This window comes from Carassius auratus, linkage group LG30F (assembly GCF_003368295.1).
Source record: "Carassius auratus strain Wakin linkage group LG30F, ASM336829v1, whole genome shotgun sequence".
NCBI lineage: Eukaryota > Metazoa > Chordata > Actinopteri > Cypriniformes > Cyprinidae > Carassius > Carassius auratus.
The window spans coordinates 1,666,793-1,690,775 of NC_039294.1; the positions used below are offsets into that span (position 1 = coordinate 1,666,793).

The 23,983-nt window shown below is 36.1% G+C and overlaps 1 protein-coding gene across 3 annotated transcripts in view; it reads left to right on the forward strand.

The window, feature by feature from the left end:
* Positions 1 to 23,983, forward strand: part of LOC113068004 (mucin-6) — a 112,868-nt gene that overhangs the window by 59,826 nt on the left and 29,059 nt on the right. For 2 of the 3 annotated variants that reach the window (XM_026240543.1, XM_026240542.1), the window contains one exon: positions 8,756 to 8,830. In XM_026240543.1, the coding sequence (XP_026096328.1) occupies positions 8,756 to 8,830 (75 nt within the window). The remainder of the gene's footprint in view (positions 1 to 8,755; positions 8,831 to 23,983) is intronic. The other variant, XM_026240544.1, reaches the window with a different exon arrangement.

The window sequence follows — 23,983 nt, forward strand, 5'->3', positions numbered from 1 at the left end:
TTTTTTAGTTGGCCACGTAAAACTGCACATATGAGTTTATTGTTATTTTTTGTGTTTATTTTGTTTCTTTTTTTATATTCCTAAACAAAAAGTTTTAGAAAAATTTTAACAAAATTTGGATGATTTTACATTATAACACACACACACACACACACACACACAGCGAGAGCAAGATAAAGAAAGAATTTTCATTTAAGAAAACTTTAACTTCCTTGTACAGACAGTCACATTTTTTAGCACTTAATTTTGTTTGTTTTCTCATCGAAAATCTTTTGTGCATTCCAATAGCTTACTCTGTGAGTGTTTTTGTTGAGAGCGATAAACAGCCCTGCATTTGACACTCTCCCTCCTACCTGCTAAACATGACTCAGTGTGCTGGAGTCTAGATCTCAGCAAGTTAACATGCCAAACTCACACCTGCACATTAGGAGGCTCTTGCTCTTTCTCTCTCCACGCTTGCACGGATGTGTATTTTAATGGCTGCTCAACCAGCGTACAGTCCCCCCAAATGACAAACCAGTTTGTGTCTGAGGATTTTGGATGGTGTGATATAAATGCTATCTATCATCCATTCATCCATCCATCCATCCATCCATCTTCAATTATTCCTTTCTTCATCCCTTCTTTTCATCATTACTCTTTCTATATTCGTTCTTTCCCTTTCCATCATTTTTTTCTCTTTCTGTATCATTTTTTTTTCTTTTTTTTTGTTTATTGGCCATGAAATATTGAACATTCAAGCAATTATGGATTAAATATTAGACTGCCATTACTTTATTTTCTTTATATATATCAATTAAAAAAGACATGTTTCCTACTAGATTTGACCATTTTTTTTTTTACTTCTTGGATTAAACATTTGGAATCTAATTGGCTATAATGGCTGTTTGGTTGAAATGATAGGTTTTCTGATTGGGGTATAAAAATCCCTTTTAAGCCATTTCAAGGGCAAACACATGAAAACTGAGAAATGCATCAAACAGAAAAATATCTCAACATAAAATCTCAAGTATTGATATTTGTCTAGTGGCCACAGTCTGGCTATAAATTGATATTATGTAAACTGCATTTCTCTGTGATAGCAGAACCCTTGCATCTGTTTGGTGAAATGGTTTGCTCTATTGATCCATAGTTCGGATGAATAGATTCAGGCTTGATTCATTGCCACCAGGCTCTGTTTGCACTTCCTAAATGGTGTTTATCTTGTGGCTGTCATGTGCCGTGACTGCAGGTTTACATAAGAGGAGCTAAGGAGTATGAAGTCAATTACCCTGCACCTCCACATCCACTTTATAACACTGAGGTTATTTATCTGGAAAGTGACTCCTTTCATTCAGAAACAAGTCAGACAGGGTGTTAGACATATGAAAGAGAAAGAGCAATGAATACAGACACATCTAAAGAGAATTTCTTCAGTGGCTGCAGTAGTGATACTGGTGATGCATATGTGTTAACAGATATTGTAGTAATTGTTTTAGGCTATGGTGATGCAGCCTAAATGCAATTTTTATTTTCTTTCAATCCTTTTTTTCAATTTCTGGAAAATTTTTCCAGCTTTTCTGCCCCACAAAGCACACAAAACCCAATAAAACACACTCAGACAGGTTTTCTGTGAATGTCAATACAAACTGAATTTGTCTAACCAAAGATTTATTCATTTACAGAGTGAAATCTTTGGTTAGACAAAAACAATTTGAGCTGATTTTAAAGTGCTGTAAATAGGTTTTTATTTATTTATTTTGCAATTTGTCTTTTCTCTATAAAGCATAGCGAAAAAAATCCATCATTTGTTTACAGTCGCCAGCGGCACCTTGCAGCGCTTTCAGAAATGTATAATGCAAGGTTAAACGTCCAAACAAAATCACTCCAGAGACATATGTTTATCCAACAGTTAGTGTGGTTTAGGGGGCAAACAAACACACACTGATGCTCCCGCTGTGGCGGTAAAGACACCGTAATTAATCACACATGCCCCGAAGGCATCCGTTTAATGCTCGTTTCTTCCTCAACAATTGCAACCAAGAAAGTTCCATCCATTTCCATTTTGTTTCGTTAGTTGTTTTGAAGTGCATCACCAAAGGATTCCATTACACTGCTTTTGGTCGCCAAAACCTAGAGTAAAGTACATTAACAGTCGCTTGATTACACACAGATTACTGTCTGCGGTCAATAACCATTGTGCCCTACAGCGATGCGCTTAGTTTCAAGGGGATGGTCTCTGCAATTAGTGTGCTGCGCACTGCTTTCAATAACACGCACCTGATAAATGGCGAATAACTAAAAATCTTTACAGAATTAACTGTGATACACTAGCTAGAGAGTCTCTTGGCTGCCAAAGAGATGATTCATTAGTCTGGCTTAATTAGTTCATTAGTTTTTAACTATTTGCATCAATTCAAATAAAATCAAATGTCAAAAAGGATGAATTTTGTTAAAATACGATTAGCTGTGGAACAATCAATATTCAGTTAGTTAAAAGATGGAAATTTTATATTCAATTCAAATACATCCAAAATTAGTAATATTTAGCATTTCTGTTTTATTTGTTTGCTTTTTCAACCTGAAGCACAAATCAATTTTATTTATTTAAAAAAAAAAAAAAAGATTTGTGGTATGTCACATTCTTTTTGAGATCTTAAATTCAATTTAACTTGAAATATTCCTTTACAGTTTGAATCTAGGTTTTAATATTTGCCCACGGCACAAAATACAACATATGCTTTTCAGCCGTGATCTCACAGCTTAGCTTTTATCGTGTTCAGATTGATGTTAAAGTAATTCAAACTATACATAATAAACAGGTTGACTGGTTGAGCTGGTTCTGTGATGCAAACAACAGTGAAAGTGTTTATTAATCAATATTCTGCCCTTGTAATAATAATTTGTGTGAAAAAGGAATAAAAGTTTCTGTGTTTCACTACCACTAGTGTTTATTTCAGCTGGAATCTGCAGGGAATTGGAAGTATATTTTTGAAGTTTTGCAAAAAATATGGGTAGATAGAGGCTCATCTTTCCAATGAAACTGCGCTGGGTTTAGAAAAGCAATAATGCTCTTGAGGCCACGCAATGTTTTGAATGTAGTCACAGCTAAAAGGTTTGCAGACTCTGCTGTACATCATACCTAACAACATCCTTTAGCTGTGACTACATTCATGCATCTTGTTGATGACAGGTGCTATTACTTTTCTAACCAATTTTGCCTGGCAGATGATAAAATGGGTAAAAAATAGTGAGACCTGAGCCATATAAAGAGGTGAGAATATCATGGAGGATGAAAATGGGTGAGTGAGCATCCAACTAGCAATAACATACCAACATTTTCTTCTTAATTTAACAAATCTAGTTTAATATACAGTGCGCTGAGAATAATTTGGTGTAGGGTTACTATGAAACATTTCTGACTGCTAGAAAATGAAACAAACAATCACACAGAAATGGCAAATAACACTGAATTAAACATGACAAGTAGAAAGGCTGAAATAATGTTTTATAGTGTATGCATGGTTCGCACAATTTCTGTATGCATGTTAACTGGATGTTGTACTAGAGGTTATTTGTAAATATTGTAAAAAAAAAAAAAAAAAAAGAAGGAAGTCTTTATGTACCTTTTATTTTTATACCTCTTGATAGAATGCACATTGTTTCAAAGCTGCTTCACAGTAAAAAATAATGAAAAAAACAGAATCAATCATGCAAACTTAATTAAATATGATATTCTATCATTATTCATTGTCATTAGTGTCATTATTCAGCTCAAATGAGTTCAGTGTTTATTCTATTCAGTTCAATAACAGTCTCGATGTTGCAAAATGCATTAATTATTTTGACAAATGTTGAGGAGTCCTAAATGTATGGTTCCCACAATGCAGTGCAATCCATCTCTTAACTTCCATTTTGCGCCATTAAAAAGGTCAAAATCCCATTTTATACCCAGTACTCTTACAGAATACTGTAAAACCAGCATGCAGTAGAACAGGGATCCTCAAATCTGGACCTCAAGATCCACTTTCCTGCAGAGTTTAGCTCTAACCCTAATCAAACACACCTGAGCATGCTAATCAATGACAATCAGTGTCTTTGGGTTCATAAGAAAACCACAGGCAGGTGACTTTGATCAGGGTTGGAGCTAAACTCTGCAGTGCATTGGACCTGCATGGCAAGATTTGAGGAAGGGGGCAGTAGAATATACGTTGTTATAGAAAGCAATGAGGACCTGTGTAGTATGTGATTTTCAGTGCCGTTCCTAGTGTCCCTAAATCAAATGTATATGTCATTTAGCTAAATCAAGTGCAGCACCAGGTTTTTCAGAGTTTCGATGCACAACACCGGTGGCATTACATTGCTGTCCATCACACTCAACAGTCAGCTTGTTGACTGCATGTTTCTCAAACCTGACAGCATGTCTCCTCCGGGGCTCGATTGAGCAGAGAAAAATACGCTTGCCAAAACTCTCAGACGTGTCCATTTCTAAAGCGTGCTGCCTCGTGGGTTGCCTATAAACTTTGGCTGTCATGTTATCCATGAGCTTCTGTTTTTAGAAGCATGTGTATAATTAGATGGGCAACAAGACTGCCTTTATCCGGCACTTATAAATTGCTTGGATCGGCATCTTTCTTCGTAGATGCCCCATACGCCTCATATTTATAAACTTCATCAGCTTCAAAGTGTGCCGGAAAGCTTGTTTTACTCTGCGAGGTTGCCCAGGAGAGATTCTCTGTTGCATTTCAGTCAACCAAGTGTTCTCCACAAAGACTTAATTGCATCATTTTAGGCAGAGTTTGCGGTTCATGGTTTTGTTCTTAGTTGAAAATGCTTGAAGCACGTACGGGTTTAGAAATGACTCCGACTAGCTTGTTCATATTAACATGCATGAAAAAGTAGCAATTTATTTGTGCTTGTAAGGACAAATGTTCTGAATTGGCTTGATGTCGGAATAAATCACTATGCATTAAAGTTATGCATATTTCAGATGCAAACCAAAATCACTGTTCAAAGAAAAGATCCTTGCTTGGGTAAATCAATGATGTTTAACCACTGGAAAGACAAGATATGTGAAATTGCATTCTGCTAGTAAATGTGTGCTAGTCTAACTTCTTCACAATGAAAACAATGTAGCAGAAAACAACAGAAAGAGGATAATGGCATAATTTTGTGTCATTACAATTGCTGTGATCAGTGCCCCATCAAAGATGATTAGTCTTTTTTATAAAAATGCATTCAGGAATCTTTAGCACATGGAGTGGAGCCCTGCGTTATGTGATTATGATGTGTAAATGGCTTCTCACTTAATTTTATTCTCTTGTTGGTTTTTAGTTTGTGTCTAAAGTCTCTTTTAAAGCAAGTCACTTCATTCTGTAGTCATTAAAGGTTTTCTTACTTATGCTGAATCTCTTTCGAATTTGCTTTGTCTGAGCTATTATTTTATTTCAAAGATGCTAACATACAACATAGCTTGCCAGCAATGTACAAATGCATTAAATTTAGTGTGAATTGGTGTGTGCAACCCATTTTATTCTGTAATGTGAATAACTGTATTTCCTATGAAATTAGCATTCAAAACTGAAAATATCGAAATTCAAGCTAATGCTAAAATAATTTTGATAGATACAGTAGATACCGTGCACTGATGAATCATTCAAAGTAAGACCAGGAATCATTTTATATAGTGTCAATTTGTATTGCTTGTTGACTTAAAATTGTTGTGGTAATGTAATAACTGCTCACATTCATCTTGTATTTGAGTAAAAACTGTATAAATCAACTGAGCACCAGTAAGTAAACCAGCAACGTGAAGACTTGAACATCTTCTCTATGTGTTTCAAACAGCTGTATTCAGTTAACCCGGAAAAGACAGAAAATGCATTTAACCTTACACTCAAATCCCCACAGAGTCTCTCTCAGAGTAATTAACACTCAAAGGTCATTTCAGAGAACCGATCTAAGAACACTTGGGGTAATTTTCAGATGTTCTTGTGAAGTGTGTCATTAATCAATCTACTGCCTCGTTTGGCTGTTGTCACCACATTTCTTAATCAAGCATTCGTAATGTTTTAAACTGGAAAGAAACTATGAAAAGTTATTTATATCGCAAGAAACTGACACTTGTGATAGTGCACAAGTTGCCATTGTGATGCTAGAGCACTGTATAAAAGCAAGTTTCCAATGTATGTACATTTTGAGTGAATTACTTGGAAAACCATTTCAGTAACACTTTAGATTAGTGAACAATGTTGCTTACTAGTATAGAATGTGGGCTGTATATTAATACTTATAAAACATATATTAATGCCTTATTTTGCATGACCATATTCTAGATTCCTTAACCCTACCCTATACCTAAGATTCTAATATTGTAGTCTTATTAGTGTATAACTGCCACCTATCTCTCATATGGACCATTGACACTCTATCTACAATCTCAATTAGGAGTGTCAATGGTCCATTGGTCCAACTATATTCCAGAAACATTTGTTTTGAATACACCTTTAGAAGCATTTAGGAAGCCCAGTTGAATTCATGTATTAAGTGCCCTTTAAAATTAACTGTAGTTGAGAGGACATACAAATCTGAATGCATCGAGTTTTGTTTCATTTTTAGAAGTTAAAGCTCAGCTCTCTTTAAAACCGTAGCAGAATCTGAACTATCTTTAATGTCTGTTTCAAACACATTGTTTATCTTCTTCACTTTCAATCCGTATTAGTTTTCCAGAATGTCACTAAAGTAGAGAAACACAACTGACCAGATGCCTTTATTCATTTATTAAAATGACAAAATATTTTAAATGAATAAGTAAAAGACTTGCACCCTCAAATGTCCAGAAGCTCTGAGATGCCAAGCATATATTTTTCCCCGTCTTTTCTCAGTATCGTAATTTAATTTCTTTCAGGTCTTAACAAGCAATTTCTAATGATGGATGAGTTTGACACTAAATTATAATGCGTGTTCTAATCTTAATGTGCAAAAGCACCACAGCTTATGATTGATTGGCTTTTTGGTTGGTGTATTTATATATTTATTTAGGATATAGTGGCTATATTTTATGTCAAATAGTTTAGTTCTTTTGTTTGGTATTTTCAGTTCAAAGGTCAAAGCCTTCTGGGGAATTACATCATCAGGGCTATTGATTATTTCTCCCCATTCCTCTTTTATTTTGGCTATACTCTCACTTTATGAGAATAGACACACACACTCTCTCTCTCACACACACACACACACACACACACACACACACACAGGAGCTGTGTTCTTTTGATGACAAATGACTAGGCTGTCCCCCAGTGAACGTCTTAAAGTGAGACTTTAAACAGCTTTTAATGAGACTGCTGCCTTGATCATGTGTGTGTGTGTGTGTGTGTGTGTGTGTGCATATGCATGTATAAGTGTTTGCTTGTGAGTAGAAAAAGGAGACAGCAAGACTGATGACCTTTAAAAACATTTTACTTTAATGTCAAAGCTGTCACTTCAGTTAATACACAGTGGACGCATGTAGATAGATAGATAGATAGATAGATATTAATAATAATAAATACATTGAGAGTTTTAAAATAATACAGATACTGTAAATAGATATAAATAGCAAAAATTTTAATAAAGCTAAAATGTAGTTTAAAAAACACATGCTTAAAAGCTTAGAAATGTTACATTGGCAACTAAATGAAATAAAATTTAAGCTGAAGTACTTAAATATCAATGAATTAAAACTATATACAAATTTTAATTATGATAAACGTAAAATTAAATTACAAATAGGACCCCCTTGAAAATTAGACAATGCATCTCAAGGGGTTTATCCCAAAGAATAAATATGTTGCAAAAATTAAAACATAAGAAAATAAAATAAATATTAATAAATGCTACAGTAAATAATGTTAAGACAGGGATGAATGGATGGATGCATGCACAATGTTTTTATGTATAGTGCAGGCTATTCTAAATATAAAGCATACTGGTTAAAAAAAATGATGAAAGATCTTCACATAAAGCATCTCTAGGATTGATTCCCATCTGTGGATTATTTAAGCGCTGCTCGAGAGCCTCAGGATTACCATCAGCTCTTTAATTCCAGAAGCTGAGGAAGGCGAGGAGGAAGATTCCGGAAATCTGTGATGTGTAATTAGTCCCTTTTGTGTCGAGCTGCTAAATCAGGCTAGCATTGTTATCCCATGTGAGACTCAGTGTATGTGACACGTATACATGCATGCATATAGTCTTCCTGCCACACGCTTTAACTTAGAAGCACCTGGTGTCTGTAGTCATATGCACTGCTGTAATATAGTGTAAAAAGAAAAGCTCTTAAAGGGGCTTCATGTGAAGAGACAACTGTAACTTATCCTTTTGTGTGTTGACTTTTTGAAGATATCTGTAATACCTGCTTGTAAATTCAATACATGTATAAAGCGAACTTGGCATTCTCAGAATATGTCTCACATACACAATATATAAACACACACTAACGTTAGTGTTTTAATTAAGCAGAAGCAGAATGATAGTATAGTCCTGTTAGCTGTGACTCACTCTTACATAACTGTCAGACACTCAGAAGGGTCATTCATCAAAGAAACCATGAACATGAGCTGCTTCAACTGTTTTTGAATCAAACATACTTTACATTCTCAGTTTGTGCAATAAACAATCTGTGTTGTCTGCTGGCAATATCATGAAAGTTATTAGGCTTTCTTTCATAGCGACATGCTCACATTTAAAAAACAAACAAACAAACAAAAAACCCTGCTTATTGTATTCTTGTGTGTTTCAGAAGACACTCGTACCGAACGGGACAGGACATTGAGAACTGTGGCACATGCAGAGACTGCGCCTGTATCATATACAGGTAAGACACCTTTATTTTCCATGTGTTTATGTGCAAAAATGCACAATTACATAAAGTATTTGCACAAATAAACTCGTTTTAAGTCATGGAATGGAATTTAAATAAATTGTCCATTTTAGGTCTTGGTATGCAGGAGTTTGAGGGAAGGCGTTTAGGGAAATATGCAACTGTCTGTGCTAAATAGTGAGTTGACTGTTAAATATGAGCTCAACTATTAGTTTTTAAATTCTGGTGAATAATACATTAACATATGAATAAAATTAGGTCTTTTAAACTTGTAAGATGATGGTACTGTTGGTCTGAGGCTGCATAACACTTCACAGAATGATGCATAAGTTTGCAAAAATTATGTAAAAATCAGCTGGTTCTAAACTAATGTGTTTATATACTGTGTGTGTGTGTGTGTGTGTGTGTGTGTGTGTGTGGCCAAAACACAGCCATGCTGATAAACAGCCATATTTCACTGCTACTCATGTGATATTGCTCATACAGTAAATAAACTGTCTAATATGCTAGTTTGGTGCTCAAAAACAAATATTATTTCCAGTATTGAAAACAGTAGTGATGCTTAGTATTTTTGTGTAAACCAGGATGAGAAGAAAGAGCGGCATTTATTTGAAATATAAATCCTTTGTGACATTATGAACATCTTTATTGACACTTTTGATCATTGAAATGTATCCTTGCTGAATAATATTATTATTATAAAAACTGACCCTATACTTTGTAACTATAGTGTATATATTACATCTGTATTTATAATTGTATATATATAATATAATATTAAGACAAATATGGCATATACGAAAACAAAAAAGTTTCCTAAAAATCTGTTTTCATCCTAGAGCATCAAAACAGGTAGGTACTAAACTCAAACCACTTGAGAACTATACACTAAACACAGTTTCTGTGAATCTGTCTCAGTTCACTTGGAAACAATATCATGTTTACAAGTTCCCAGTCTGCTACTATGAGGGCTTCCAAGAAAAAAAATAGCTGCATTTGGCAAAGTCTGTGAGGTTTGTGCCATCGCGTCTTGGAAAGATTTTCAACAGTTTTGTTTGAGACAGTAGCAAATAAACAAGTCAAGTGTCCTTGAGAGTGTCTTTATTTTATTTGACTGTGCTTTTAGGGCTGCATCTGATTTACCTGCACCTAAACAAGTCATCGTACATAACGGTCAGACAGTCTTAAAATGAATGATTCTTGGCCAGGATGTGCTGCAATGTGGATCAGACGGTCAAAAGTCTGGCTATGTGAGACTAAATCTAAATGAGTGTCTGTTCACCAATGCAAAATATAAAGTTAGTAGAGACTGTACAGCTTTTGGAAGAAATCAAACAGATCTAGCAGGCAGACCTGATCAGCTGGGTGGCTGTAACCTCCAGGCGTGTGAATCAGTGTTCAGAGCGCTGAAGAAGATCCAGGTGGACATTCAGGAAGTTTCCTTCTCCCCATGAGCCCAAGGAATAATTGTCTGGGCTTACGTAACCTCCCCCACTGCACAAGGTCTAACTAAATCAATAACATCGGCCCACGTCACCACACATTTTCATCTGATCCAGCCCAGAATGAAGGTGTGAATAACACTCCCAGAGGAGACCTGCAGAATCACAAACACATTTGCACGCACACATATATAGGCCTATGTGGTTTCTTTAAATTAGGAAGGGGGCAGAGTGACCCAGAAGACCATAATACTCATTAAAAGTCAATATTTGCAACCCCTTTACCTTTCATATAAAGAAAAAATGGTAACACTTTAGTATAGGGTCCAATTCACACTAATAAGTAGTTGCTTATTAGCATGTCTATTATTAACATATTGGCTGTTTATTAGTGCTTATAAAGTACATAATGACATCCATTATCCTACCCAATACCCTAAACTTAACTACTACCTTATAAACTATTAATAAGCAGCAGGAGTTTATAAGGTTAGGAGTTAATTGAGGCAAAAGTCATAGTTAATGGTTAGTTAATATAAGTCAGAATTGGACCCTATTATAAAGTGTGACCAAAAAAATTAAGGATTCAAAAAGGGTTTTTGCCTTAAAGAACCATTCTTTGGTTCCCCGAAGTGCCTTTCAATGATATGTTCTTAGAAGAACTATTTTTTCCTAGAACGTTTTGTGGAATGGAAAGGTTCTTCATGGAATGAACAGTGACAATAAAGAACCTTTATTTTTAAGAGTGTAATTTGACTTTATTTGAGCGAATGTTCAGTGAAAACAAATGTAGGGCAGAACTCGATTTTGTCCATTAGGAATGGATTTGATTGTGAAGTATGGGTGTTACTGGTTGAAAAGTTTGACGTAGCACTATGAGACCTGTGTTATTTATTTAGAACATAACGTGCATCAATTCTGATTTCATGTTGACATCAAAGTTGTTGTTTTTTTAAAGCTAATAAAGAAGATTTAATTCTCTATTTGAGTATCAACTTTGTCTTAGTTGTTTCTCCAGAAATTCTTTAGGAGAAATGAAGGAACAAATTAGTTAAAATCAACACGAAACTTAGTTTGTAACCCATTTACCTTTTTTAATGTGATGGTTTCCTGAGGCAAAGCAGGTTTAGTAAGAACAAATGTAGAGCAGAACTTTTAGAATTATTAATTTATTTGATTGAGAAATATGGGTGTGAGAATGAAGCCAGTCAGTTGGAAAATTTGTGTTTGAAATGTATGATGGGGAACAATAAAATCTGGATTACGTTTTAAGAACTTAAATACTTTAATCTCATGTTCTCCTCAAAGATAAAATAAGTTACAGTACACTTTTCAGATCTAATAGCTGGGCTTATTTGAGGAGACTTAATGGAGTTCTCATTTATGTTGATTTGAAGTATCAGCTTTGTCTCTGATATTTTTCTTAATATTCCTTGCAAGAAAAATAAAATAACAAAAATTACAAAAGAGTAGGAGTAGCTACAAAAATAATGTGGCGTATAGAGCCCTAGATTATTTGGTCATGGATTAATTTTATAAGGAACATTCGAGTTCATGCTGAGAACTCTGACTTTTGAATGCGCAATTTAGTTTTTTGGCAAATCTGGGCACAGTCTTGAGAGATTTTGTCTGAAGCTCTAGTAGAGAGCTTAATTATTTTTAATTTGTAATATAATTATCAAAACACTAAGTAATGTATGATTTTGAGTACAAATGCAATTAAATGCAATATGCTTTATGGGCTTATTAGTTTGTTACAGCGTATACTCAGTTTTGTTGCTGTTTTAGTTCTAATGTAATCTGGTCCCTGAAGCAAAACCAGTTGAGGAGACACATTTTATATATATAGTTTATCTATATCTTTTGTCATTTTTGTTTCCTGTGAGTATTGTATCATCCTATAGACAGCACCAGATGCACAAATGCTGGACTTTTAAGGCTGTCTGTACTAGAATCAGACAGTTAACAGGAAAGGAGATTGTTCAGTATGATGAGCGCTGGCAGTCTGGCATTAAGGATGGGGATCCACGTCTGTGAGCTCAAAAGCACAGAAACAGATGAGCTGAGAGAGAGACGGAGAGGTAGAGAGTTGCCAGGTCCCTGCTGAGTTCCCAGGAAGAAAGAGAGAGACAAAAAAGGAACACGTCCAAGTCTGAGTGTGACTCCATCTGTGGGGGGAAATGAAAGTGAACCTGTGCTTCAAGAGCCGCTGACTGAAAGACACAGGTATGGAGGAAGAAAGCGGGAGATGGAAGAGGTGAATTTAGAGAGATTACAGAGTGTGATCTAAATATTAATGTTGTGTGCGAGTGTTGGGGTTTCCTGTCATGTGTGTGTCGCCTCGGCTTACCACGGCAGAAGACTTGGGCACTCTGTGAGTGAGATTCAGGGGCTTATAACTGACATATGAAATAATAGTAATATTTTAAAATAGAACAGTTTATTGAACCTATATCTAAAATAAATGTTTTTTGTTGACTATTGTAATTCATACATCAGTCATATATATCACCAACATTTCAGTGAGCAGCCTAAACTGAGCAAACATACACAATTTGGTGCTGATGTGATATTTATATGGCCAAAAAAATTTTGATGAAATTCAGAAAGCTTGTAATGTAAATCAAATGAGATCATAACCGTATAGCAGACTACTTACATAAAATATCAGTTGCATCTCTCAATAATACTGTAAATCATAATATTTAATTGCTTATTTTTATGATCCAAAACCCTGTTGTTCTAAAACATACTGCAATACAATGATGATTGAGAGATGAATAAGTTCCCCCAAAATCTGATGATCATATTTGATTCAGGAACCCGATTTTTTTTATCATGTTTAGATACCCTAGAAACAGAGATGTATAGTAACTATGTAGAACTACTTCACTACTGTACTTAAGTACTAAAAGGCGGTATCTGTACTTTACTAGAGTATTATTATTTTTCCCTACTTCCACTTTTACTTCAGTACATATTTTCGATGAGTTTAATACTTTTACTCCGTTATTTTTGTTATGTGCTGCATCGTTACTCGTTACCCACATTACCACAGCCAGAACTGTAGATGGCAGGTTTGTTGAAGCTGGCACATCATTGAGCGAATCAAGCGATTAAGAAGACTGCGCGTGCTGACTGAACTGCTGTGAAGAGAGAGATGAACACCGAGCCGATCAAGATAATGACTCGTTCACGAGTCAAGAACCGGTTGCATCGGTTTCCCGATCACCAGTAGTTCTTTCTGACAGTTCGATTCAATAAACCAGTTGAAGAAAACAGTTCACCGGTTCTTTTGCCCCCGACGTAATGACGTCATTGGTGATGATTGCAAGCCTTCGGTTTACCCGCGCTCATAACATTAACACATAATCAGTTCAGAATCAATCACAAAAAGAATCAGTTCGGTCCAGCGCTGTGTGTCGTTTTGCTTCACGCTGAATCACACATGCGCAGTATCAGCTCCTCGGTTCTCGAATCGAACACGAATTCGTAAACGGTTCTTGACTCGTGAACGAGTCAGTCTTTTGTTCATTATCTGGCTCGGCTCGGTGTTCATCTTCAGTTCTCTCTTCACATCAGTTCAGTCAGTCTACTGTTTGAGTAAATGAATTACTCCGGGATATTGGCTTGTTTTAACTCAGAGGGAGTGTCAGCCACATTAAAAAAGTTAACAGCTTAAGTCATTTGTGGATTAATGCGTATTGGAGACGCAAACCGTTTAAAACGATTCAGTTCGATTTGGTGAACTGTTTCAAAAAGATCCGGTTACATCTAATGATTCGTTCACGAAACGGATATCACAAACTGCTTTGTTTTGAACTGTCTAACAACAGACACGGAAGAGAAGAAGACAATGCTGAATAAAGTCGTAGTTTTTGTTATTTTTTATATTTAACTGACCCTCTGATGTCACATGGACTACTTTGAAGATGTTTTTCTTACCTTTCTGGACATGGACAGTATACCATACACACAGCTTCAATGGAGGGACTGAGAGCTCTCAGACTAAATCTAAAATATCTTAAACTGTGTTCCAAAGATAAATGGAGGTCTTACATGTTTGAAACAACATGAGGGTAAGTTATTAATGACATAATTTAGCAAATTGGGCGAAATAACCCTTTAATCAGTTTTTTCTTTGTTTGTTTTTTTTTTTTTTTTTTTTTACAAAAAGTTACAGTCAAAGGAATTGTGATTGTTTTAGGTTAATCATTTGAAATAGTAAAAAAAATATGTTCAAACTTTTGACTACTTTCTTTAATAACTACATAACACAATACTTGTACTTTTACTTTCAGTACTTGAGTAGTAAATTTTAAAATAGACTACTTGCAATACTTAAGTACAAAAAATGTTGAATACTTTAGTACTTCTACTTAAGTGTGGTGCTTAAAGAGCAATTCAACTTCTACTCAAGTCACTTTTTTGATAGAGCACTTGTACTTTTACTCAAGTATGGGTTTCTAGTACTTTATACATCTCTGCCTAGAAATGTATCAATTATAATACAGTAGGCTTTATAAGGTTAAATGAGTAGTTCAGTAGAAACAATCTTTTAAGGAACCATTAAAATAATATGAAAAAAATCTACAGTATTTAACTTATGTTGCGCTTTTATGTGAATTTTGTTGCAAATTTCATTTTAATTACCATCTGCTTTCAAATGACTCAAAGGTTTTCGAAATATAGTGCACAATCATATTGACTATTTCTGTAATACAAATCTTCATACAGAAAGTAGACAATATGGGTGAGCAAATGATGAAATGAAGAACATTTATTATATTATAGAACATTATTTCATGGCATTTTAAGCTACATTTGTTGATAGAAAGCATGACTTTAGCCCTTTTGGGACATTTGAGGCTGTGTCTATTGTATAGTTCCCTTTCAAGGGAACTTCAAACTGCGTCCTCTAGGGGGTGCTATGGGGAACACCTCGTCGTGACCCATGTCTGAAACATACATTGAAAAAACACCAACCAACAGCCTCTGACATCACTACTGGCGCGACTACAAACAAGCACCGGGAGAACACCTTTCTTTTCTTCGTCTTCACTGACTGTTCTGTTTGAAGCGTGCATCTGAAAGAACTGGTAAGAGCGATCTTTTTCTGTCTATCATGGAGACTACTAGCAAGCGTTTAGACAATGTGTGTATCCGTGTCGGGTTATTTGACACCCGATGACACACACGATCTTTGCGTCATTTGTTTGGGTGAAGAGCACACACGCGATGTCTTTAAGGAGTCAATCTGCGTGCATTGTGAGTGTTTTTTGAGGTTCAGGACCCGCTGCTGCTGAAGCACAGAGGAGAATGAGCTTGTGAGAATTTCAGGTGGCTCTGTTTGAATGGTTTAGAGAGGGATTTTCTCTTTCGCAATCGTAATGGCGGGCGGACGAGAGAGAGCCTCGGGAGGATGATGTTATATCTTTTACACTTTCTGATACTGAGGTTAGTGCTCTGCTGGGTTTTTACCCAGGAAAAGCAGGAAATATTTGAGGATGGTGAAAAAGCTGAGGCTGAGCCTTCTCAATTCTCCTGCCCTGCGTGTGTAGAGCTGTTGGAGGTTATGGATCGTGCCACAGCAAAGTTGGACTTGCCATGAAAGTGTGTTAAGGTGACGCCGTGAGGCCACCTTGATGATTGTTATCTTTCTGACCATAGCCCTCCAGCTCAGGTAAGCCTTCCATTTCTCCCTGATCTCCATACAGAGATCGAAAAAAATGAAAGAGGCCGTTGTCTTCTCGCATCCATCGGTTTCATAATAAGAGCTGTGCGAAAATGGCTATGAGAGGATGCCCCCTGTAGAAAGAGCTTTCTTTCTGTGGGGGAGACATCCTCTCTTAATATCCTTCCTTGTCATTCAAGCCCCTTCAAGAAATACATCTCGCTTAAATGGCAAGGCATATGCAGCAGGAGTTCAGGCTGTGGCTTTATTACACACGATGGTGGTGCAGACTTATCTGCTAAAAGACATGGATAGAGGTGAGGGCCTTTTTCCTGATGCAGTGCTCAGTTACAATGATACTAAACACTCGTCAGCACCAGCCATCCGGGTTCATGTTCTGGTATTTGGCACAGGTTTCTACGGGAGCCTCCTTGATCATCAGGCCTGGCACAGCACTGCAGGGAATTTCATGGATGTCCAGCCAGGTCACCCTGAGGGGTCTCCTGGCCGCTTAGTTGTGCTGTCGCATCCAGCTGGAAGTGTAGGTGGCTGTTAAAGAAATCATCTTGTATATGCTGCCTCAGGTGATGCTCCCCTTGCCAGAGGTTTGTAAAATTTGAGCTTGCCTCTCCCATGGGGTTCAGCGCCTCTGTGATGCTTAGGAACCTTTAGGTACACACGCTAAGCTCTGTGTAAAATCCACGTAAGTGGTAAGTGTACATGCACTTTCTGAAATCCTGTATGGTAAGGGTTACGTGCTCCGCCTCATTCCCTTTCTTGAGATTATTAGACCTTGGTTCCTTGGGCTCCATTCAGCCCGTGTGTATTTTTTAATACACTTCAAGCATCGCTTCCCTCAACATGAGGGGCTATTTGGGGGATTCCAAGCCTTCAGCTCTACCCCGGGCCAAGGCCCTAACAAATAAGTTGGCTATGTAGCTTAGGCCTTTGGCCGTAAGGGGTACTGTCATAGACTGCTGTCTAAACATCCCAGGGGCAACTCCCATGGAAATGGTAGAGTTGGTACATAGTGTTCACCATGATTCTGGCCTGCACTCCCCTCAGCATGGCGGTGTGGGTATACTGATCCCCATAGTGCCCCCTAGAGGACGCAGTTCGAAGTTCCCTTGAAAGGGAACATCTCAGGGTATGAATATAACCATGGTTCCCTGAGTAGGGCATGAGACACTGTGTCCTGTGTTTTCAATGTATGCTTCAGACATGGGTCACAACCAGGTGTTCATAGCACCCCCTAGAGGACACAGTGTCTCGTTCCCTACTCAGTGAACCATGGTTACATTCATAACCTGAGACGTTCTTTTTTGTTTTAACTCCAGTAAAACTGAAAAACCAATTTCAAAACCGGATTCCTAAAAGGATTCCTAATTCATTCAACATTTTTGAAACCGCATCTTATTCCAATATTACTGTACATCAGAAGTACCTGGAGATCATAGGCTAAACCCATTTATCTGTTGACCCTAGATTAAACTGTCTCTGGACCTGGTTATCTTGAGTTGAGGCTTCAGTGCAACTGATGGTGTGAGAGACTCAATAGAGAGTATTAAAGGTAAAATGAGAGAAGTGGACAAGAGTAGAGCTGCTTGTGTGAGTGAGGGGAAAACACCAGCTTCCTGTACCGGTGGGAAATTAAATCATAATAATTTCTTTTCATGTTGTATCCTCCATGAAGTGAGGAAGAAGATAAAGGAAGATGATTTAGTACTGGATAAAGGCACACATTGTGGTTTTTGAGTCTCCTGATGCTAGTCACGTTTTAGGTTTTCAGAAGTTTTAATCTGTGGAAAGGTTATGATGAAGGAGTGAAGATAACTGCAACAGTAGATATGAGATGTGCACAGGTTTTCACATTGTCTCAGTTTGTCAGATTAATAGCCTGCTATACTGTAGCTTAAGATGTAATGATACTAGCTTTACTGCTGACTTTATTTCTTTAATATTTATGGTGCTCTCATCACATATTAATAAACAGGTTCAAATGTATGGTAGGCTGCTGCATTACTACAATAAATGCAATTGTGGAGTAACAGGCGGAAAAAAAAGACTCTTCCGTTTAGGAGTCTATATGAGCGCTCCGGGCCCCTGGAGTCCATATACAGCAGCCTAATCAGATTCCAAAGGGGACGGAGCACAGAATGAAACCTGCTCCTGTCTCTCATTGTCCAAAGCCTCAGGGAGAGAGATTTGTACGAGGTACCTGGTGACAGACTGCCTCATTTCAGCCCAGCTTTGCTCATGGCCAGACACGACATTCTTTCTCAGCCTCATCCGCTGCACTTCACGTGCTGAATCGGAAATGTGTCATTTATCTAGAGTAGCTCCCGAAAGGGTAAAGTCACTTAAACACTGAATGATGCTGTTTACAGATTGACTTGTGGCTGGTACATTCAAAATACATTCAGATATATCTCATTCTCATGGCTATATCGATATCCTCTGAATACCTTTAAATGACATTGGTTAAATGAATGAAACCTCTTTTCCAACAGTTTGACCATTCAGCTTTGCATTTCAGCACAAAACATGTTGTCTTATTTACTAATCGCTTGCAATCCAATTTCAACTACAGGCACTAACTGCACTGGAATTGCAGTGTGATTATTTATATTAACTCGTTGTTTTTATTTTCTTGGCAAACACACTTCCTTTCTACTGTATGTAAATTAGGCTGTATACTATGTTATATCTACGTTTATATTGTAGAATGCACTGTATTCAGCTCTGTTAATTTATGTTGTACTATTAGTGTTTGCAGAAAACAGGATTGTTTATGCATTTTGTGGTTATCTGGGGGAAAGTTCATCAAATTATATAAAATAATATTATAATGTGCATATATGCAGACACACATGCATTGGAGGTTTACAAACATGAAAAAAAAATTTGTTAAATAAATTAATGCTAAATATTATTTAAAACTATTTGTTTAATTTATATTAATATTTAACATTTTTATATTTACAGTGCATGATTATTTTGTATTAAATATATTAAATTATATGTATAGTCTATATTTGAGTTCTGAAATGACTGCGGCAGAAACTCATGAGAATGTACAGGGCCACACGTTTATAATGTGGCAGTCAGGTATCAGCATCAGCTTTTGCGTACTTGCGTATGTTTTCTGGTCTACGGTCTATTAACAACATCCCTGTAATGATGTAACAGTCTCTCTCTCCATCCTTCTCCATGTGTGACTAAGTGGTCTGCATGTGATGTTTGTTGCCACGGGGCAAAGATAAGCTCATGCCACGTCTGAGAGGAAGAAGAAGCCATGGTGGAGAATGGTAAAAGTCTGCTCTGCTCTCAGCTCGTTCGCTTTCCTGACGGCGCTCCTGCAGTGAAATATTAATCTGCATCAAATATTCAATACCTAGTAAAAGTTTTAAACAAGTGATAATGAAGGTGAAGGGGAGAAAATGCCTCGTGAGGAGAAGCAGTGGGCTGTGCATGGAAGTGAGTGCGTATTCTCATGTAAAACGGGGAAAGGAAGGCAAAAGCCATAGTGAATAATAAAAACAACTACCGTAGTGAGGGGAATTTAAGCAAGAGACAGCAGCTCTGTTACAAAACCTAATGAGCTGCCTGTGGTTTACCTTCTTTGATGGCATTTTATCTGAAATGAACACAAGTGAAGTGAATTATTTAGAATGCACTACAGCTGGGTTGAAAAAATGGACTTGAACTGATTTCAGCCTACAAGAAGTTAAATAATAATTTATTAAAATGCACAGGTAGTGCAATAATACATTTATTAATATCATTATCATTGTCAGTAGTAGTATTTAAAAAATGGGGGATATAGGATTTACTTTCAAAATGTTTTACTCAGAAGTTGCTAGCATATTTCACTAATATTTATTGTATTTATTGTAGTCTATATATATGTATATATATATATATATATATATATATATATATATATATATATATATATATATATATATATATATATATATATATATATATATATATATAAACTTTTCAGCTAGTTGCCAAGGCAATATTTCTTATTTTATTTTAGTTTTATTTGATGTACTAATATAACTTAAACTGAAAATTATAGTAATGAAAGCTACAGTCATTAAAAAATAAAAGCAATTAAAAGTGAAAAAAAAAGCTTTTAATAAAAACTACAAAAATATTATCCCTCAATACTATTGTTGTTGTTGTTGTTGTTATACTTGACTCTCATTTGATTCCAATAGAGTTTTATGTTAACATGTTAACAAGTTAACAATAAATGATGTTATATTCAAACACTTATATTCAAATACTATAATATTCTCCAATATTTATTGAAATCTAAGCACATTTATACTTGATATTTCTCTGTGATCACATTCTGTATGAATAATATATATCCAATGCTGCCTTTAAATTGAGCCAAAAGAAGGTTTATTATAAGACTTTGTTTCTGTGATGCTTCAAAATGTGATTTAGTAAGGCAGACTTTTGGAGCAGAGCTTATATTTAATTTGATGTGCATGAAATCAGTGCTGTGAAAATTAAATCTGAGTATTTGTTCGTTTGACAGATAATGGCATAAAGCATGAGTTGCCACAAGTCTTTATGACATATTTAACAAACTCTAATTCATTCCCTAATAACTTGTTTTAGTTTTTATCACATTAAATATGCCATCTATCCTTGAATAACGTCTGTATGGTTTGTGACAACATTTTCATTTTGTCTTCTGTTTAACATAGCAATGGTATTTCAGCAGCTGGACAGCAGGAGTGTGTGTGTGTGTGTGTGTGTGCGTGTGTGTGCGTGTGTGTGTGTGTGTGTGTGTGTGAGCAAGAGAGAGAGAAAGAGGGAATATTTGAGTACTTTATGAAAGATGAGTCTGAGATGAGAATGTAAGGACACTAGAGAAGCATTCAAACTCTAATCCCAGAAGCTTCTCACTTCTCCAAAAGTGAACAATTAAAATTTGCCCATAGAGAAAGAGAAACTCTGCAGCGGTTGCAGCAGGATTTATGGCATTGTGCCACAGTCTGAAGGATAGGGAGTTCTGGAGCACTGCATCTAACCTTCATCTGCAGATCTTTTTTGTGGAATGCTGGTACGATGGAATTTGGGCTCTTAGGTTAGACTCAATAGTGTCGCTGTCAGGGGTGCACATAGGATTTTTTTTTTTGTGTAGTTTTCAAGAGATCACCTGGAGATTTGGTTTTTGTCCTCACACTACACATAGTGTGACCCATTAAATATAACTATAAAAAAATTAATTCATAGCATTAATAAGATTATTATTGCAGTTTGTTTATTTAGTTTTTGTTTTAATAAAATAATATAAGTGAGTGTTAAATAAAAATAAAATGATTATTATATTATATTATTATTTAATATAATTCTCCAAAAAAAAAAAAAAAACTATAAATGTAATTATAGTACTTGAAAAAAAAAAGCTCTCTGATATGAATTTAGTTTGTTAAAACTTGTGATGCCCCGCATAAGATTGTGAAGACACTGAATAAAAAATGAATGAGTTAAAAAATTATTCTATTCTATTCTATTCTATATATATATATATATATACATACATACACTGAACAAAATTATAAATGTAACTCTTTTGTTTTTGCACCCATTTGGCTGAACTCAAAATACTTTTTCTATGTAGACAAAAGGCCTATTTCTGTAAAATATTGTTCACAAATCTGTCTAAATCTGTGTTAATGAGCACTTCTCCTTGCTGAGATAGATATCAAGATGCTGATTACACAGCATGATTATTGCACAGGTGTGTCTTAGGCTGACCACAATGAAAGGCCACTCTAAAATGTATAATTTTGTTCAGTGTATATACCTTAAAACTTTGTGGACTAAATAAAGAAACAAGTTTTAATTTGTTTTATCATAGTATATTCATAAGATTGTTTTGGAGGGATTCACCAACCTATATTAACAGAAAACTAGAGTACATAACATAGATTTGTGTATTTGATGTGCTTTTTTGGTCATTTTGGTGAGTAAAGTATTGAATGTCATTTATTTATCTGGTAAGTAATAACTTTATACAGTCTGTTATTCTTTTTTGCTAATGACTGACTAATAGAACGGCTGAAGTCAATCATTTAGGTGAATAGTACAGCTCTGCACATTTCTGTCTGTGCATCTCAAGGCTTTGTGGACTTTTGCTCGCCTTCTCACCACTTTGATTTCCTAACCAAAGGCGAATGAATCTGATTGCTTGGCCTGACCCTTTCTACCTACACTGAAAGATGTACGTGTGTGTGTGGACGGAGGAGACAAAGCAAAGGTCACTGAACCATGTGTGCGACTCGTCCCGTAGTCCAGCCTTCCTTCAGACCGGCGGAGGAAAACTCTAGTGAAAGGGATGAGAGAAATAGGAAAGGTCCTTTGCATGTTCACATCACCTCCAGGAAAGCAGCATCAGACTGTAGCTCAGATGGTAAAGGGACTGTGGGGGAAGACGCTAGAAAGTGAGAGAGGAAGCCGGAGGTATTTATATACAACCAACACACACGCACACACATAGTTTAGCCGCTCAGAGGATGATCTTTCAGAGCTCAGAAGTCTTAAAGCAAGAGCTCATCCTAATAATAATAAAAAAAATCTGTCATCATTTGCTTCAAACCCATTAGAATTTTCTTGCAGTTTTTGCTCAGCACTTTTAATTACTCACCGGAGAGATGTTATTAAGTTTGGCTAATAGACAACATATGTTAATGTGAGCTTGTGTGTGTTTTAACAGAGTTCACGATTACTGCCTCGAGCCGTATATTTGATTAGCTATTGAATCGCTCGACAAATGCAACAAACGACGCACCTTAAGGGTCCAATCAATCAATTGATAAAAGGCGTCAGGCCAAATCTGAAATCAGTTGTACCGAGTGCTCATCACACCACAGTCTGGATGCGAGCTGCGCTCTATGGACCTCTTTTATCAACATTACTTTAAAAATAACTTCCCACCTACAGAGTGGAAGATCTCTGCATTTTAGCATAAATAAATCCAGGTCTGGGGGAGGAAAAAATCACAGCTAAGGTACTTGTGAAGTAGTACAGCCAGTTTACAGTCAGAGAGTGAATAAGGAATGCAGTTTAATCCAAATATGAAAACGGTTTGGGTGATCAGTGTGACTGAAATATAGTAATGCAATGGTCTGTGGCGATTTTATTCTGAAACAGGTTATTTAATAGGGCTGTCAGACTAATAAAATGCTATATGCTCATGAATTAATTACAGTAATAGCAACTAATAATTTGAAAAGCTCCAAATTAAGATGAAGACATCGTGGGCGAAGAAGTCAATATATCGATCAATTTATTTCTGTTATTTATTTGAATTGTAAGCTGATCATCGGTCAAAAGCAATCATTTTTGCATGTCTGTCAAGACTTTGTTATTGATATTCTTCATTATTCTGGACAATGTTTAGGAAAATGTAACTTGTGTGAATAATGTGAAAAATAAGCTCTATTTCATTAGCTTTTATTTTAATGATGCTGTGCGTGACAAATGCATTGATTAGAAATTGTATGAATATTATACCACTCCTTTCCTCTGCTGGTTTTTGGAAACTTTTAAAGTCACTTTAATACATGACTACTTCATATATTTGGCAGCATCGTCTCCTTAGTATCACAGGTAGCCTCTAAACTTTCTAGGAAATGTCAATATTTTGCAACAGGTGTGATGTTAAATGTCATTGAACTTGAAATGTCACTGATCATGTCCATTGAACTGCAAACAAATGCATCTTCCTGCGTGCTGTCCTTCAGGTCTTGTATTATATGACATTACCTAGTTTGTTATGGAGATGACTGGTTTCTGACCTCCAAGATGGTTTTATGAATGCACAGTGATCAATGCGTACTGTAAATATGCGTATGGATCAGGGAATGGCAGTTGAAAGGGACAGTAAAGGTCAATCAAGCAACATTTGCATTGCATTTTTCTGTGTTAAAATAAACTTTGATACATTTCATGCTGATTATAGTCCAGTAACAATATATATATATTAGGGCCGGGACTTTA